General features: G+C 46.5%; 1 protein-coding gene across 2 annotated transcripts in view; it reads right to left on the bottom strand.

The window, feature by feature from the left end:
* The window catches only part of VPS54 (VPS54 subunit of GARP complex), a 94,116-nt gene extending 74,883 nt beyond the window's left edge, over nucleotides 1–19,233 (bottom strand). Inside the window, exon 1 of one of the 2 annotated variants that reach the window (XM_063443766.1) lies at nucleotides 18,753–19,233. In XM_063443766.1, coding sequence (XP_063299836.1) covers nucleotides 18,753–18,839 — 87 coding nt within the window. In that variant the 5' untranslated portion in view covers nucleotides 18,840–19,233. The other variant, XM_063443767.1, reaches the window with a different exon arrangement.
* Nucleotides 19,234–20,042: the final 809 nt, after the last annotated feature.

Raw genomic sequence — 20,042 nt, forward strand, 5'->3', positions numbered from 1 at the left:
TTCCCTTTCAATGGTGCACAAAGGCCCTCGGATACCTGGTGGTACGCATACCGGGAAGGCTATCGGAACTGTTCAAGCTCAACTTCACGCCGCTCATGGACAGGATCCAAAGGGACCTCCAACAATGGACGCTTCCACATATCACGTGGCTGGGGAGGATAAATGTTCTGAAAATGAACGCCCTGCCAAGGCTCTTATACCTCCTACAAACGCTACCGGTGGACATTCCGAGGGAGTTCCTAGTTAAGGCCCGCAGAGCGTTTGTCCAATACGTATGGGCAGGGAAGCAGGCACGCCTGAATCACGGGATCCTGACCCGGACAAAGATGAGGGGGGGCCTGGGACTACCGGATCTGACGAAATATCGATGGGCGGTACACTTACAGAGAATCGTGGAATGGACTCAGGCCCCCTCGAGAAAGCTCTGGATAGCGATAGAGGGGAGCTTCTCGTCGACCCCACTGACAGCGCTACCATGGGTGCCGAAAGGGGCGGAGGGACTACAACACGTAAACACAGAACGCGGATTGAAACCCCTAGCAGAACTGCCAGCCCCAGAACCTCAAGGATTCCTGACCCAATACCGGTACCACCAACTGAAGAGTCTCATGAATTCCATCCCAAACCCGGGGTCGGCGAACAGGCCATTGACGGCCTATGAAACAATGTGTGACCAAGAGACCCTCCCGTACCACTGCATCTCAGCCCTATACCAAATGATCCTCCCAGACGGAGGAGGCAACTCATTACCATACTACACCAGATACTGGGAGAAAGACATAGGTTACCCCCTGACGGAGGACCAATGGCAACAATTATTCGAAAAATCCTTGATTAGTACGAAATATCAAGAGTCAGGGTACAAACTACTGAGTCATTGGTATAGGACCCCGGAAAGACTCACGAACGCAGGATGTCAATGCGAACCAGAATGCTGGAGATGCGGGAGGGAACTTGGCACCCAATTCCACATACGGTGGAAATGCCAGAACATCCAGCACTTCTGGAAACAGGTTCATAGAGCCGTCATCGAGATAACTGAGGCAGACATTGAACTAAAACCCGAGGTATACTTACTGCATGTCACGGACATACCACCTGCGAGATACAAGAAAACAGTGCTCCCGCACCTGATCAACGCGGCGCGCAGCCTAATCCCCAACCATTGGAAAAAGTCAACAGTCCCAACTCTGAGGGACTGGATCAAAAGGGTGGAAGACATTCTAGAAATCGAGGAGCTCATCATGACTGAGGCAGATAAGGCTCAAAAATACCACCAGATCTGGTTTCACTGGACGAAGTGGTTAGCAGGAGCGGATGGCACGGAGGGACGAGGGCCCACGGGAGCGGACCCGGAGCGGCGGGGGGGGGGGGGGAAATCGCCCAACTCCCCAGCTTCTAACCGGGGTTTCCCGGCCTATGGGGTCTCCCTACCCCTCACCCAGGGGCGCGCGGGGGGGGGAAAGGGGGACGCGCCGAGACTGATGAGACCTCCTAACAGGGACACACCCGAAAGAGACAGAGAAGCACATACACCACCAGATGGACAACATGACCGCTAGTTCCAGACAGACAAACGAACAGACCATGCTACCTACAGGAGGGCCGAGGGGAGGGAGGGGACCGCAGAAACAACAGGGGGGGGCAAAAAACAGACACCCAGGGGAACCCAGACTTGCGTGGGATAGACTGCGGCAGACGGGGACCAGGGGGAATTTCGCCCAAACCCACCTACAGAAAAGGAACAGGACTAGTCCACTCTATACGAAAGGAGAAAGGAGATGAAAGTAGGGAGAGACGTAGGTAATACCTTACTGTCCGGATGGTATCTAAGTTATCATTACAGGTTACAAAGTTGATCAGACTTAAAGGAATCAATAAAAACTTAGAGGCATCGAAAAGCAACGCACAAATAACCCTAGAGGAACTCAGCGGGAATGGAGGGGGAGGGGGGGGGGAGGAGAGAGGAGGGAGAGCCTGCCGTTATGGGGGGAAGTAAACCCAAGGAGCCAGGGCCGATGGCCCGCACACATAAACACCGACAAACTTGCAGGGGCTCGGAACTGGAGGGGGGGGGGGGAAGGGGGGGAAGGGAGGAAAATACATAAGATTCGAGCCCACACTAGGACAGCACCTAGCTCAGCATTAGGGCAAGGACCTTACCCAAGGAAAAGCGGGGGTAGGGGGGAACAAAGGAGCAAAAAGCACCCACAGGGGTGACACAGCAATGCACACACATACCCCTTGACACGAAAAACACATAAAGAGAAGGAAAGCGTATCTAACGGAGGACACCAATATCCCAATCCACCGCAGCAATATGAACTGATATAGAAAGCACGAGACATAAGCTGTAGGATGCAAGACACTGTGTGCATATTTGTACCAATATGAACGCCTGTTACAATCAAGCGCTTAAAGAACTCAACCTCACCGCACTGGGATAATACATGATTACCATACGGGAAATGGATAAACACACACCATGATGTTAATGTATACATTACTTACGCTTAACGTACATATACCTGCTTTTAGTTACTAGGCCCTGCGAGGCCGCATTGTTACTTTCTGAGACGGAGACCTGCGAGTCTCATTTATGCTATGTCTTCATGCTGTTACAAAACTTTAATAAAGCATTTGAAATACTAAAATTGTATAAAGCATATTTTGAAAAATAAGATGATCTGTAAAAAAAATATTAATGTCTCCATTCTGAAGCCATAATGCTTAATCTAATTAATAGCTACTTTTATATAATATACATACATATATATATATTATATATCTATATATATCATCACTAATATGAAATACCCACACTGGAGGCAACAGTTGAGAAGTATGTGAGCACTGAGCTGAGAAAATCCACTTTTTTAAGATGATCCTCACTTACCGACTGGGTTGTAAAACTAATTGGTATTTAAGTGAGGATGCACTAGAGAGCAGATCTATGCTGGGAATCTCTTGAATCTATGTTCCGGGAAATTCCCCGAACATAGACCAGCTCTTTAACGTGAAAGTTGGAATACCCGCGCAAGAGAGCTGGTCGTAAGTCAGAGTCGTCGATTTGCAGGTAAGTTGCAAAGTGAGGACTACCTGTAAAACCCACCTCCTAATGATGGCAGCCATTAAAAAGTGCTGTTTCCATAATAGCTAGGGTTAGCTATTACTGAACTAAGAGATTATGGATACATAATAAGCATTATCATTATGACAAACCTAAATCCTAAATATACTTTACAAAAATAGTAAAGATGTTAAGGGTAAGTGAAATCTTATCAAAATGGCTTTCATGGGGTGGGGCCTAGTCGCAGAGCCAAGCGGTCGCAATCTCAAGGGCTCATGTACTAGCCCGCATGGAAAGCCATTTTACACGACCCAAACGGCGACCAACCGGCCCATCAGGGCCAGCAATCGAAAGGGTACAATAAGCGGAGTACAAAGATACCCATTAAGCAATATTTGCCAGAAAAACAACTGAGGCCTACTCGAAGGCTGGTGCGGGAGAGACGGCCGCTCTCCCCCCGCCACGAAAGAGGCTCCTGTTCCCCCCCCCCCCTCTGGACCGGTGGGGGTCATCCCAGTCCACCAACACACAGAAAGCACCCAACTCTGGCACACCACTCGACACAAAGCCGTTCAGACGGCCCCACGAGGCCTAGCTAAGATGGCCGACAGCAGGACCACTGACCTGAAGGATGGGCAGCGGCCTTCAAGGCCAAATTCGATGCAGTGTGCCTGAGATTCTGGGAGCGACTGCAGGTAAGAAGCTCACACCCAGCACTGATATCAGCCACAACGGCAGGAAACCGCCGCACACCACCTCGCAAGCAAGCAAAGCACCCGAGCAAAGCGCCACCACCGCTAGAGCGAGTGCAGGGCAATGTGACTCGGCGGCCGAAGCAACGAAAGGGCATTAACCGCCCAAAGAGCACAAATGGTGACCAAGCACCGGCACCGGGGATCCCCATGGGAGGCTCGTGCGGACCCTCTTCCACCCGACAGGGTCACCGCGGCCCACAGCAAACGAGGCACCGCAACCAAGACAAAAGCCTGCAGACATCACCCACCCACCGCACCGCCAGCTGCACTAAGACTGACCTGAGGAGCAGAGTTACACAGCGGGTCACATACCTAGCCAAAGACGGCTCCTTGCTACAGCCCAGATCGGGGACGCCGAAGCTGAACAGCACCCGCATGCACGAAGCTCAACACCGGCAGCAGACACATGAGACGGCGAAAGGGAACACTGGGAGGATTTTAACCCCTGGAGTGCTGGCAGTCAGGAGAGACCCACGGCAGAGCGACCAACGACTTTCCCACAGACTGGGCATTGGATGAATGGGTGAGAGGCCCCGGACTGTCTTTCGGCACAGGCTCAGACGGCATTGCAGACCCGGTTTATCATGGTGAACTACCGATATGACCTCGCTTTCTTATATGCCCCTTACATGCCACCACCTTTACTCTGGGACTGATGCCTGGATACATTCCCTGCCTAACAACCAGAACAGTTAACTACTGAGTTTTTATTACTGCAACTCACATCATTCCTAACAAACACAGCATGCTTATTCCTGCACTGGGTATCGGCTAATCTGTTGCATGGGTTGGTGACTGCCCTCCAGTTGCTCCCCCCAGAAGGTTCCCTCATGACTTGCCAGCTCCACCGGGACCCTTTCTACTAAGCTGTGTACCATATACATGAGGTTTTTCTTGTTTTGTCTTTTTTCCTTTCTTGATTCTCCTTTTCTTTCATGACTTGACAGAATATTGAGGCTAGCAGTGGTATGTGCCATTACCAAGAAGCATTCCAGTGGTATTCCCTGTTGAAATTATCTAACGAGTGCAACATTTCCCCTATCTCTAGACACGTTTGTTAGGCATGTTAACGCTCAACCTGCTATGCAGGACTCTAATCGAGACAAACGCAATTTACTGTAACCTACACTATAGCGAATCACTGGATAGTATGAAAAGCATATTACCTACGCTTGCATATGGTATGTTAATCTTTATAAGTTCCTGATGTTAACCAAAATGTCTATCCTACCTTTCATTGCTAGCAGCCTGATTGAAACTAATGGTATAGACATTTATGCCTTGCCTGATTCCTTTTAAAAATTTGTGCTGTTATGACACTAGACATAGTTCTTGCCTAACTTATGTTATCCTACAAAGCTAATTTTAACAGTATTCGCAAAGAATATATTTTCACTTATAAAAAAGGCTCTCATGTAACCGAACAAAGACAGTCTTTCAAGCCTTCAAGCATTAAGGAGTAGTGTTACGTTTAGAGGTTTACGTCAATTCACCAATGTAATCCCATAGTCTGAAATATTTAAATATTTATATTTAACAATCCGAAGCTGCAGGCACATCTAAAGCTGCGTCTGCACATTTAAGTGCCTAATAATAATGTAACAGGTTTAGCGCAGTTTTCTGAAATTAAGTTCTTTGAATGCCTCTGAAAAAAGATAGTTTGTTTAAAAAGAAAAGCGAGAAGAAAAAAAAAAAAAAAAGTACTGTGTGTTTAAACCTTTCAAACTGTAAACTATAACACTAAGGTGTACCACAGGGCTTAAAACATTTGCTTTCAATCTAGGAGCCAGCTTTTTCACACAAACCACCATTTTTAACCAATGATATTATCAGTATAATACATTCTACTGCTCTAAAACACTCATATTTGTGTAGAGTAATGTCCCACGAGTACAACAGTACCCCTTAAGTATAGGTTTTATGATGATTTACAGTTACAGGGTCAAACATAAGATTTGGCAATTTCTGTTTTTGTAAATTGCTATTTGCCAGATTGGCTATGTTGCCTTTGAGACGGTATGGCAGCCCAGAAATTAAAATAAATTCCCACCATAACATACCATTTGAAAAAGTAGACAGCCCAGGGTATTCGAAATGGGGTATTGTCCAGTCTTTTGTAGTAGCCACTTAGTCACAAACACTGACCAAATGTAACATTTATATTAGTTTGTGTGTGAAATATGAAAAAAACGAATATGAACGCTAACTTTGGCCAGTGTTTGTGACTAAGTGGCTACTAGAAAAAACTGGACATACCTTGGGTTGTCTACTTTTGCAAATTGTATGCCATCATGGGGGTAATTCTTATTCCTGGGCTGCCATACGGTCTCAAAGGCAACTTAACCAATTTGGCAAATTTCAATGCAAAAAAAATGAAATGGGCAAGACTATAAAACCAGTACATGGGGGGTACTGTTATACTCTGGAGACTTTTTTTTTATTGTGCGTGAGGTAACATAACAGCTGACGATGCCACAACAGCATGGTACAAGCTCAGTAACACAAGATTTTCACATTTATGGCATTGAGTTGTAGGCACATTTTTATATTTATGTGAGGAAGGTCAAGCTAGGTACATACATCAATTGCATATCGTAGTGGGTATAATGTGAGTGACTATGATGTATCGTAATAAAATGTAAATGTTAGATGCATGGCTTGTCTGGTGGATGTTAGATAGCTAGCTTAAGATATGCACTGGGGGGGCATGCTGTGTGTTCTGAGAGTCGTGATGCGCCTATTGTAGGTGAGATACGACAGAATTGGTAATTAGTTAAATCTTCAACTTGCTTGCACATATGTTTTAGTTTGATTACTGTTAGCATGTGAACACTTTAAACTGGAAATGAAAATAACTAGCCAATGACTAGCAATGGAACTAAGGTCCCCTTTAATTGTCCAGGTGGGCTGCTCAGCCGATGCCCATCGGTGGAGGACTGCAGAAGTGTGATCGCCAAAGTCCAGTTAAGGTTTTGTAAGGGACCCTCCCGTTCTGGGTTCTTGTTGTTCATTCCGAACACGCGTTGCGGCGGACCTCAGCTAGTGGAGTGTGTGGCAATTCTGCATCAGCAGAGGTCCACCGTGTCTTTGTTGTTTTTGTCAGCATCCAGAGCGGTGAGTGGCGTTGTGCATTCCATGGCTGTCCGGCTCGACCCGGTTGGCTGTTGGGTGCATGGAGGGTTTGCAGCCCTCTACCGCTTTGCTTTGGTGCGTGGAATCCTCTCTTGTGTTTGCCTGTAGGCGGATGGCATTTTCTTCTGCGGCGCCATCTTGGAGCACTATGTGGTTGAGGGTTAAGTCGCTTGTGGCGGGGTTGCTTGGGTTTTTCGATGCTCAGGTGTGCGCTCATTTTTTCCAGCCATTCCCGGTTCTCCAGCTTTGCCCAGAATGCTTCAAAAATGGCATTTATCCTGGCCGAGTAGTCCGGCACCTCTGTGTGCCACTCTGGTGTGCACGTGGCATCCGCCATTTTGTGGTTCTTGGTGTCTGGGTGCCGTCCTTGCTGGCGTGCAGTTTGTGTTTCTCCGTGGCCCTGTTGCTTCAGGGCGGTGGACCGGGATTACCCCCACCGGTCCTGGGGGGGGGGGGCTGACTTTCTGTGTCTCCGCTACCCCGGTGCCGGGTCGGAGAGAGCGGCCGCCTCTCTCCAACTCCATCCCCAGTGGGCCGCAGAATGTCTTCACAGGGCCACAGTTGCCAGGAACGCTTCTGTCTGATATCAAACGATGCGCCTTGGTGCTCCCTGCCTGGGTAAAGCACCTCAGCATGTTTTCAAGCTTTGGTTGGCTTTTTATTGCTGTATTTGCGGCTCGTGTGGCAGGAGCTGCTCCAGCGTGCGACCTGTCCGTTTGCCATTCAGGTGCCGCCCCCCCCTCATACTCTGGAGACTTAAATATGAGTTTTTCAAAACAGTAAAACGTATCACAACAATGATATCGTCAATGAAAGTGCAGTTTTTGTTTAAAAAATAATAAATAAATAAAAACTCTTACTTTGGCCTGCATTCGTGACTAAGTGGCTACTACAAAAGACTGGACATATCCCATTTTGAATACCCTGGGTTGCCTAAATTTGCAAACGGTATGCCATGATAGGGTTAATTCACATTCTTGGACTACCATATGGCATTGTTTTTTTATTTTTTTCACATTTTTATTTAGTACAATATATTAGGGCACACCTGACACGCAGCTCCTGGCAAATACACTTATTTGGAGCTAAAGACCAGACCTAAAATGATAAGGGCAATAAGGAGATTTACTTAAAAAGGGACACTATAAGCACCCAGACCACTTCAGCTCATTGAAGTGGTCTGGGTGTAGTGTTGCTGTTGCACGTAGTGCTGCAATGTTTACATGTGCCACAGGAGGCGCTTCCTTGATCGAAATGGATCTTTGGTCCAGTAACTGAAGTTGGACGTCCTCACGCTCTGCATGAGGACATCCAGCGTCAGATTTTTCCCCATAGGAAAGCATTGATTTAATGCTTTCCTACGGGGAGGTGTAATGCGCATTAGCGCCCACTCGTTGCAGGATGGAAGAGGAGGCAGAGCCGCGACCCAGCACCAAGGGACAATGGCTCAGGTGGGTTAAAAAATAAGTGGCACTACTGACAGTTTAGGTGTTGAAATTATGGGCCCTACCTAGAACTATTTGTGCAGAAAAAAGTACTCTACTTAAAAGAATACACATTTACAGCCGTTTCGTTTGGATTTACAGAGTACTCTTTGTAGTCTCTCCACCCGTTAACTACTTGTCAATTCCTTCCCAATATCCCTTGCCCCTTCCTCACCAAATGTTATTATGACGCTTTCTCCCATTAGCATATGTTTAACATACAATCAATCGATATTCAGAATATTCTGTTTTATGCAAATGTCCTTATTTTCCTCTTAATTTTCATTATTCTGACAAACTCTATCAACTTGGAGAGAACATTACTCAACAGGTCTAACCATTGGAAGAGATAACAAGTTGCTTTTTGGGTTTAAACAACTTATCCCATAACAATCCTGCTGGACAGGAGATTATAGGGTTATTCACTAAAGTTTAAATGCACCCATACCAAATTGGACAAAATCACTCAGGAAGACTGAATGTCGACCAGATTTGGCTTTACAAATCCAGCTGTAATCCTTCATTTTCACACATTTTTTTCCATTAAGAGAAAATATAGTGTTTAGTGAATAAACCTCATTGATTTCCCCTAGAACCAATCTCTGGAGTTAGTTTTCCAGTGTGAAGTCCATTGGCATCAATAGGACATGCTTAATGAAATTCCTGAGACAGTTAACCTTTGACAGGAGACAGGAAACGTGTACAACTGTGTAGAGTGGCTTTTGATAGTACTTTCTATAGACCTCTGCAGACATAAGACAGCCCATGAACTGCAGCTATAAAATAGCTGCTACTAATTTACTTAACAGTTCTCATCATTGTATGAGATGATGAGGACTGCTGGACTGGAAATTATGGGATAAGGTCAGACCTCATAGAAAAAAAGATTCTCCCGATAAATACAAAATATAAATAATGAAAGACGCTTCTGTGGCGAAACCAACCTCGCCACTGTGAACTGGAGAAGCCTGGTTGCTAGCCTCCTACCCTGCGACTATGGCCCTGCAGGTTAAAGCTTTTATTTTCCCTGCAGAAAGGCTTGTTTGTGCCTTTCTGCCGGGGTGTTCGGTAGATTCCAGCTACCAAACAAACTACCGTACAAGGGACCACCTAGGAGCTGGAGTGTGCCGTCAATTGACTGCCCAGAAGCTGCGGTTAACCGCAGCTTAATTGATGAACGCTGGGTGGCCTTTGTTCGTTTGCGGAACACGTGGCAGCGGCCATTTTAACTCCCGAACGGCCAGCGGTGTTCAGCGCTCAAACTATGGAAGTGAAAACGGACACTTTATTGCGCGAACACCGTTGAGCCGCCAGCCTCCTGACCTCGGCATTCGGTAGTGGAACCGACTGGCTGTTCATTCGGTAGTTTGACCGTATGAACAGCCTCACCCCAGATAGCCATGCCATGGAGCCTATTCGTGTAACGAAAGACTATGTGAAAGACTTTGGCTCCATGGCGATTGAACTATTTGTATGTGATCTGAGCGCCATTTGGTAATAATGTGCACTCAGATCTAAGCTATCTGGGGATATGTAGAATGTATATGTTTTATGTACTAAATGTATCAGTATGTAATTTTAAGTCTTTTACTGTCTTTTTGTCTGCCATGTGTGTAATGGAGTTTTTCCTCTGTCCTTGGAGATAATTGGATTACTTCTCAATTATCTCCAAGGCAGAGAGGAGGGATTGGAATGCATTGTGGGATTGTTTAAAGGTGTATGTCTGTGATTGGTCAGTGTCCAATATGTTTCCCAGTTTCCCATCTGGTCCCCTTGGGGAGTGTCCACCAGGTGGGAGACCTGCATAAAAGCCGGGCAGTTAGCCCCAGTAAACCAGATTCTGCTTGGCCCTCAAACCGAAGTGTCGTCTCGTATTTGGGGGAATTGGATTGTATGCTGATTGCCAGAGTGTGAGCGGATTGTATGCTTTTCCTGTTCAGCTATTCCAGTGTTCGTGTGTTTCCAGTTCAGGAGATTGGGGAATTCAAGTGTGTGCAGTTCGGGAGTTGGAGGATTCGTGTAGTTTGCAGTTCGGGAGACTGGTGCTTGCAGTAGCTGCTGGTCTATCTGGAAGGGGATTATCGCCTAAACGGTTTTTATCCTCTTGTGAGCGAAACGGTCCGTTACAGCTTCTTTTTTTTGTTGGATTCAATACAAGACCTTGAAAATGTAACAGATCCAATTTATAGTTACAGCATTGCCATCCTATTAGGATGTATAGATTTGCTCTTGCCTGGAAAACCAGAGTCACTTTTGATCTATATTCTGTTCATAGTTTTAAGTGTGAGTTTCTCCCTATGTGATCTCTTGCACATGGGCTAGACTTTGAAGGCTACCTGTCATGACAAATACATCTTAATCTTAAACGATAGAGAATTACATTCCATCTATGCCAGGGCTTGACAAATTTGCTTGGAATCTAGGAGCCAACTAAAGTTAGGAGTCAGATTTTTTAACTAACAAAGCTCATTTTCGGGGACAAAAATACAATTATTAGAGGGACACTATTGTCACCAAAATAATCTTAATGATGCAGTTTCTGTTTATACCTAATGCCCCTGCAGTCTCACTGCTCAATTCACTTTTGTTTCTGTCCATGCATCCCTGGCCACACCTCCCATGGCTGTGACTCACAGCCTGCATAAAAAAAATTGGTTTCATTTTCAATCAGATGTTCCTTTAAAAGTTTATATCTCCTGCTTTGCAAATTGAACATTAATTACATACAGAAGGCTCCTGCTGGGTCTAGCAAGCTATTAACAGAGCAAGAGATAAAACATTCTAAATTAAATATAATTTGCAATAAAGGAAGTGTAAACATTAGACGACTCTTTACAGGGAGTGTTTAGAAAGGCTGTGTAAGTCATGTGCAGGGAGGTGTGACTAGGGCTGCATAAACAAAGTGATTTACCTCCTAAATGGCAATGAATTGAACAGCGAGGCTGCAGGGACACGATCTATACACAAAAACTGCTCAAATAAGCTAAAGTTATTTTAGTGACTATAGTGTCCCTTTGCTGTATTTGTTCTGGTATCTATAGCCTGTCCCTGTTGACTTTTCAATGTAAAAAACAACCTTTTCATTGAAAAGACAGTGTTTACATTGCCGCCTAGTAAGACTTCTAGTGGCAGTCACTTAGACGACCACTAGAGGTGATTCCTAGTCGCAAATAAGTTCAGCGTCTCCACACACTGCATGGAGGTGCTGAATGTTCTCCATAGAGATGCATTGATTCAAAGCATATCTTATAGGAGATGCTGATTAACGCAATGTAGGTGTTTTGCCGCAAATGCATCTGCAAGGGGAATAAGGAGGAGAGGCAAGCTCTGTGTCAGAGCAGTTCAGCAGAATGGAGAGAAGAGCCAGAATGATTTATTGCAACAGCTGAGTATGTGAGAACGTAGAAAGAGAACAAAACATTCTATTTAGATACCATAATGCAAACATAACGTCTTGGGAACTTTTAACGAGTTACTCCAAACACCACGACCGTGTCAGTGATTTGAAGTGGTCATGGTGTCTGGAGTCTGTTTGTGCAGCACTTCACTTTGAAACTCACATACGGAGTTTAACCCCTAAGTTGCCAGAGTTGTAACTCCACCTCCAGCAGCGTCTTAAGCCAGCACTACAGAAACCAAAAACTAGTCTCTATACATAAAAGGAGCCTTGGAGGCCAGCGAGAACCCAGGTAAGAGGGCAAATTGTTACTAAACTTTTGGCCCCGTTACCAAGTAACCAAGCCAGGGTATGCCTGACATCATACCACTACAAAATGTTGTTACTTGTAATGGCTACTAAACCTGAACCTTAAAGAAACATTCCGAGCATCATAACCATTATAGAGGTTATGGTGCCAGAAGTGCCCTTGCCCCCTGATCGCTAACAGTTTGACTTGTTATTTTATCATTCAGATTTTATTAAAAAGGATACATTTAGTACTAAGTTACAAGCCTAAGTACCAACTCATGTTATTCACAGTGCTCAAAAAAGGGAGGGTATCTCCTAGGGTTACTGCGTGTGCATAAAGGTAGGAGGTGGTCGTCCACCGTTTGAAAAACAAAAATAACGTCCTTAGCCCTTAAAGGAGTTAATATAACAATAGAGAGAAAGTTAGGGTAGAGCAAACAGGAAAGAAATAGGTAGAGATAGATGATGCAAAGCCATACATACTGCCCAGTGACACACACTTACACACGTACTGCCCGGTAACACACACACTGCCCAGTAACACATGTACAGTACAGTAAAACACTATCACATGCTGCCCAGTAACACACTATCACATACTGCCGAGTAACACACTATCACACACTGCCCAGTAACACACATACTGCCCAGTAACACACTATCACACAAAGCCCAGTAACACACATACTGCCCAGTAACACACTATCACACGCTGCCCAGTAACACACTATCACACGCTGCCCAGTAACACACTATCACACGCTGCCCAGTAACACATGTACAGTACAGTAACACACTATCACATGCTGCCCAGTAACACACATACTGCCCAGTAACACACACTGCCCAGTAACACACACTGCCCAGTAACACACTATCACACGCTGCCCAGTAACACACTGTCACACGCTGCCCAGTGACACACTGTCACACGCTGCCCAGTGACACACAGTCACACGCTGCCCAGTGACACACAGTCACACGCTGCCCAGTGACACACAGTCACACGCTGCCCAGTGACACACAGTCACACGCTGCCCAGTGACACACAGTCACACGCTGCCCAGTGACACACAGTCACACACTGCCCAGTGACACACAGTCACACACTGCCCAGTGACACACAGTCACACACTGCCCAGTGACACACAGTCACACACTGCCCAGTGACACACAGTCACACACTGCCCAGTGACACACAGTCACACACTGCCCAGTGACACACAGTCACACACTGCCCAGTGACACACAGTCACACACTGCCCAGTGACACACAGTCACACACTGCCCAGTGACACACAGTCACACACTGCCCAGTGACACACTGTCACACACTGCCCAGTGACACACTGTCACACACTGCCCAGTGACACACTGTCACACACTGCCCAGTGACACACTGTCACACACTGCCCAGTGACACACTGTCACACACTGCCCAGTGACACACTGTCACACACTGCCCAGTGACACACTGTCACACACTGCCCAGTGACACACTGTCACACACTGCCCAGTGACACACTGTCACACACTGCCCAGTGACACACTGTCACACACTGCCCAGTGACACACTGTCACACACTGCCCAGTGACACACTGTCACACACTGCCCAGTGACACACTGTCACACACTGCCCAGTGACACACTGTCACACACTGCCCAGTGACACACTGTCACACACTGCCCAGTGACACACTGTCACACACTGCCCAGTGACACACTGTCACACACTGCCCAGTGACACACTGTCACACACTGCCCAGTGACACACTGTCACACACTGCCCAGTGACACACTGTCACACACTGCCCAGTGACACACTGTCACACACTGCCCAGTGACACACTGTCACACACTGCCCAGTGACACACTGTCACACACTGCCCAGTGACACACTGTCACACACTGCCCAGTGACACACTGTCACACACTGCCCAGTGACACACTGTCACACACTGCCCAGTGACACACTGTCACACACTGCCCAGTGACACACTGTCACACACTGCCCAGTGACACACTGTCACACACTGCCCAGTGACACACTGTCACACACTGCCCAGTGACACACTGTCACACACTGCCCAGTGACACACAGTCACACACTGCCCAGTGACACACTGTCACACACTGCCCAGTGACACACTGTCACACACTGCCCAGTGACACACTGTCACACACTGCCCAGTGACACACTGTCACACACTGCCCAGTGACACACTGTCACACACTGCCCAGTGACACACTGTCACACACTGCCCAGTGACACACTGTCACACACTGCCCAGTGACACACTGTCACACACTGCCCAGTGACACACTGTCACACACTGCCCAGTGACACACTGTCACACACTGCCCAGTGACACACTGTCACACACTGCCCAGTGACACACTGTCACACACTGCCCAGTGACACACTGTCACACACTGCCCAGTGACACACTGTCACACACTGCCCAGTGACACACTGTCACACACTGCCCAGTGACACACTGTCACACACTGCCCAGTGACACACTGTCACACACTGCCCAGTGACACACTGTCACACACTGCCCAGTGACACACTGTCACACACTGCCCAGTGACACACTGTCACACTATCACACACTGCCCAGTAACACACTATCACATACTGCCCAGTAACACACTATCACATACTGCCCAGTAACACACATACTGCCCAGTAACACACTATCACACAAAGCCCAGTAACACACATACTGCCCAGTGACACACTGTCACACACTGCCCAGTGACACACTGTCACACACTGCCCAGTAACACACACACACTATCACACACTGCCCAGTAACACACTATCACATACTGCCCAGTAACACACTATCACATACTGCCCAGTAACACACACACTGCCCAGTAACACATACACTGCCCAGTAACACATACACTGCCCAGTAACACAAATTGCCCAGTAACACAAATTGCCCAGTAACACACACACACTGCCCAGTAACACATATTGCCCAGTAACACACTATCACATACTGCCCAATAACACACTATCACACACACACAGTGCCCAGTAAGACACTATCACATACTGCCCAGTAAGACACTATCACATACTGCCCAGTAAGACACTATCACATACTGCCCAGTAAGACACTATCACATACTGCCCAGTAAGACACTATCACATACTGCCCAGTAAGACACTATCACATACTGCCCAGTAAGACACTATCACATACTGCCCAGTAAGACACTATCACATACTGCCCAGTAAGACACTATCACATACTGCCCAGTAAGACACTATCACATACTGCCCAGTAAGACACTATCACATACTGCCCAGTAAGACACTATCACATACTGCCCAGTAAGACACTATCACATACTGCCCAGTAAGACACTATCACATACTGCCCAGTAAGACACTATCACATACTGCCCAGTAAGACACTATCACATACTGCCCAGTAAGACACTATCACATACTGCCCAGTAAGACACTATCACATACTGCCCAGTAAGACACTATCACATACTGCCCAGTAAGACACTATCACATACTGCCCAGTAAGACACTATCACATACTGCCCAGTAAGACACTATCACATACTGCCCAGTAAGACACTATCACATACTGCCCAGTAAGACACTATCACATACTGCCCAGTAAGACACTATCACATACTGCCCAGTAAGACACTATCACATACTGCCCAGTAACACACTATTATAACACACTGCCCAGTAACACACTATTATAACACACTGCCCAGTAACACACTATTATAACACACTGCCCAGTAACACACTATTATAACACACAGCCCAGTAACACACTATTATAACACACAGCCCAGTAACACACTATTATAACACACAGCCCAGTAACACACTATTATAACACACAGCCCAGTAACACACTATTATAACACACAGCCCAGTAACACACTATTATAACACACAGCCCAGTAACACACTATTATAACACACACAGTGCCCAGGAACACACTATTATAACACACACAGTGCCCAGGAACACACTATTATAACACACACAGTGCCCAGTAACACACTATTATAACACACACAGTGCCCAGTAACACACTATTATAACACACACAGTGCCCAGTAACACACTATTATAACACACACAGTGCCCAGTAACACACTATTATAAACACACACAGTGCCCAGTAACACACTATTATAACACACACAGTGCCCAGTAACACACTATTATAACACACACAGTGCCCAGTAACACACTATTATAACACACACTGCCCAGTAACACACTATTATCACACACACAGCCAAGTAACACACTATCACACACACAGCCCAGTAACACACTATTATCACACACACAGCCCAGTAACACACTATTATCACACACACTGCCCAGTTACACACTATTATCACACACACAGCCCAGTAACACACTATTATAGCACACAGCCCAGTAACACTATTATAACACACACAGTGCCCAGTAACACACTATTATAACACACACAGTGCCCAGTAACACACTATTATAACACACACAGTGCCCAGTAACACACTATTATAACACACACAGTGCCCAGTAACACACTATTATCACACACACAGCCCAGTAACACACTATTATAACACACACAGTGCCCAGTAACACACTATTATAACACACACAGTGCCCAGTAACACACTATTATCACACACACAGCCCAGTAACACACTATTATAACACACACAGTGCCCAGTAACACACTATTATAACACACACAGTGCCCAGTAACACACTATTATAACACACACAGTGCCCAGTAACACACTATTATAACACACACAGTGCCCAGTAACACACTATTATCACACACACTGCCCAGTAACACACTATTATAACACACACAGCCCAGTAACACGCTATTATAACACACACAGTGCCCAGTAACACACTATTATCACACACACAGTGCCCAGTAACACACTATTATCACACACACAGCCCAGTAACACACTATTATCACACACACAGCCCAGTAACACACTATTATCACACACACAGCCCAGTAACACACTATTATAACACACACAGTGCTCAGTAACACACGATTATCACACACACAGTAGATGGATAGGAGCTGTACACAGTAAGCCATGCACTCAGTGATAATATAAAGGAATGGTAATGTCCCGGTACAGCTGTTAGATAGAGTACACCGAGGCCTGCCGTATCCGGCTCTGTACCTCCCCCCCCACACACAGTAATCACAGCCCGGCTTCCGGTTATACCAGCCTGGGCCTCGGTGTGATCCGGGGACTATACCAGGAGGCTGCCCGGCCTCTCCCTCCCAGCCCGCGGGGATGGCCTGTCCCGTACCTGCACTCACTGCCGGGCGCGGATCAGTTCCTGACGTCGCCGCTTGTCCCGTAGCATCTCCCGGGCGGGCAGAGCCCCGAGCACCGGCACCACTACCCAGCATGCACCGCGCCAAGCACCGGCACCACTACCCGGCATGCACCGCGCCAAGCACCGGCACCACTACCCGGCATGCACCGGGGGAGGGGAGAGACTGACACCCACTGACTGACTGCCAAGAACGACTGGCGGACACAGACTGAGACCGCTAAACCGAGACTGTGACAGACCGACTGAATGACCATCACCGAGACCTAGTGGCGGAACCAACAACTGATAATATTAATGCAGATACACTGACACATTAACACACACACACACACATACAGACACATTAACACACACACAGCCACAAAGATACACACACATTAACACACACACATACAGACACATTAACACACACACAGCCACAAAGATACACACACATTAACACACACACATACAGACACATTAACACACACACAGCCACAAAGATACACACACATTAACACACACACATACAGACACATTAACACACACACAGCCACAAAGATACACACACATTAACTCACACACACATACAGACACAAAGATACACACATACAGACACACACACACATTAACACACACATACAGACACAAAGATACACACATACAGACACACACAAACATTAACACACACACAGCCACAAAGATACAGACACAAAGATACACACATACAGACACAAAGATACACACATACAGACACACACACATTAACACACACACACAGCCACAAAGATACACACACAGTAACACACACACACACCCACAAAGATACACACACAGCCACAAAGATACACTAACACATTAACACACACACATACAACCACACAGATACACACATTAACACAAATACAGACACACTTACACACACACATATACAGACAGACACAAAGATACACCTATTAACACACATACATACACACACGCAAATGCACACACTAACACACATACAGATACAAAGACACACAGAAGCACACACTAACACACATACAGACATGCAGATACACACATACATATACACAGACACGAAGATGCACACACCAACACATACAGATACACAAATGCGCACACTAATACACATACCGATACACATGCACACACATACAGATACACAGGTGCACACACAAACAATGAGACAAACATACAGGTATACAAACACACACAATGAAAAAACTGACACACATGCTGGGCACCCCCCTGTTTCTTACCTTTTGGGTGCAGAAGGGTGGCTTCTTCTGGTTGGGGCTGTTGGGAGTCAGTTCGCATCTCCTCTTCTGTTTCCCGCGTGGATCCATGTATGTTAGCTGGGGGGAAGTGACCTGCCTTCACTTTTCCCCAGTGATGGCTGCTGACATTAGGGGGGCCACCCGATTGGCCCCATCAACGTGCAGACCAAGGTGCAGCTGTACCGGCAATAGTTAAACCACTGCCAAGACCAACTGAATGATCACCTAGACTCACTGTGAGACTGCCACAGACCGACTGAATGAACATCGCCAAGACCGACTTATGACTGAGACAAACTGCATACCTCCCAAGGGTGCCTATTTAGAAAGGATAGATCTATTTTTGGGTCCAGATCACTCTGTCTCTCTTTTCTAGGAGCTCCATATTGTTGCTGTTTTAGAGTTATTCACTAAAGAGAAAATTTCGGGGAATTCAAAGTGACTTTCAAATTTAAGGCCAAAGTGGCTAAACTGAATATGAAATTAACTTTAATAGAATTTTGTACATTTTCTATTTTAGCCTGCATTTAGAAATTCAATTTGAATTGCAATTTAGTGAATAACCCATTATATGTTTTTAAACGACAATACATGTATTGTATATAGAAATCAATCGGGGGGGGGGCGGAGCTAGCGACGGAACGAGATGGCCGCAAGCTAAGCGAGCTCCTCTCTAGACGGTGTGAATCCGCTTACATCGGGCGACAAAATTAAAGATGGGGCATCCTAAAAGAGCTGCATCCACTCCCCATGCCTCCGGTAAACAGCCGACGGGAAAATCGGGAGCACTTACCAAATATTTCCGCGATAATGCGGAACACCAACCCGGCGTGGTAGGCCCGAACATGGCGCCGGACTCGCCTCCACACAACTCTCCGCCATCCAACCCAGCGGATTCGGAAATGTCCGGCTTACCTGTGGACACTGAAGTAAGGGACCTACTCCGCAATATGCCTTCCAAGCAGGACCTGGCGAAAATGCTGGGTAAGTTGGAGATGTCCTGCCAGGGCAAACTAGACGCCATAAGTGCAGACATACACCACTTAGGTGACAGAATTGGGTCACTAGAAGATGACAGGGATGTCACACACACGCAGATACAATCCCTCCAAGAAACAGTGAGAGCCCACACAACCCAGCTAGCAGATATGCAGCGTTCCCTGGACGATCTAGATAATAGAGGGAGAAGAAATAACCTGAGAATAAGGGGTATACCTGAAAATGACAAAGAATACATCATGGCAGTGCTCACTGAGCTCTTTAATTTAATAC

This window comes from Pelobates fuscus, chromosome 2 (assembly GCF_036172605.1).
Source record: "Pelobates fuscus isolate aPelFus1 chromosome 2, aPelFus1.pri, whole genome shotgun sequence".
In the NCBI taxonomy this organism is placed as follows: domain Eukaryota; kingdom Metazoa; phylum Chordata; class Amphibia; order Anura; family Pelobatidae; genus Pelobates; species Pelobates fuscus.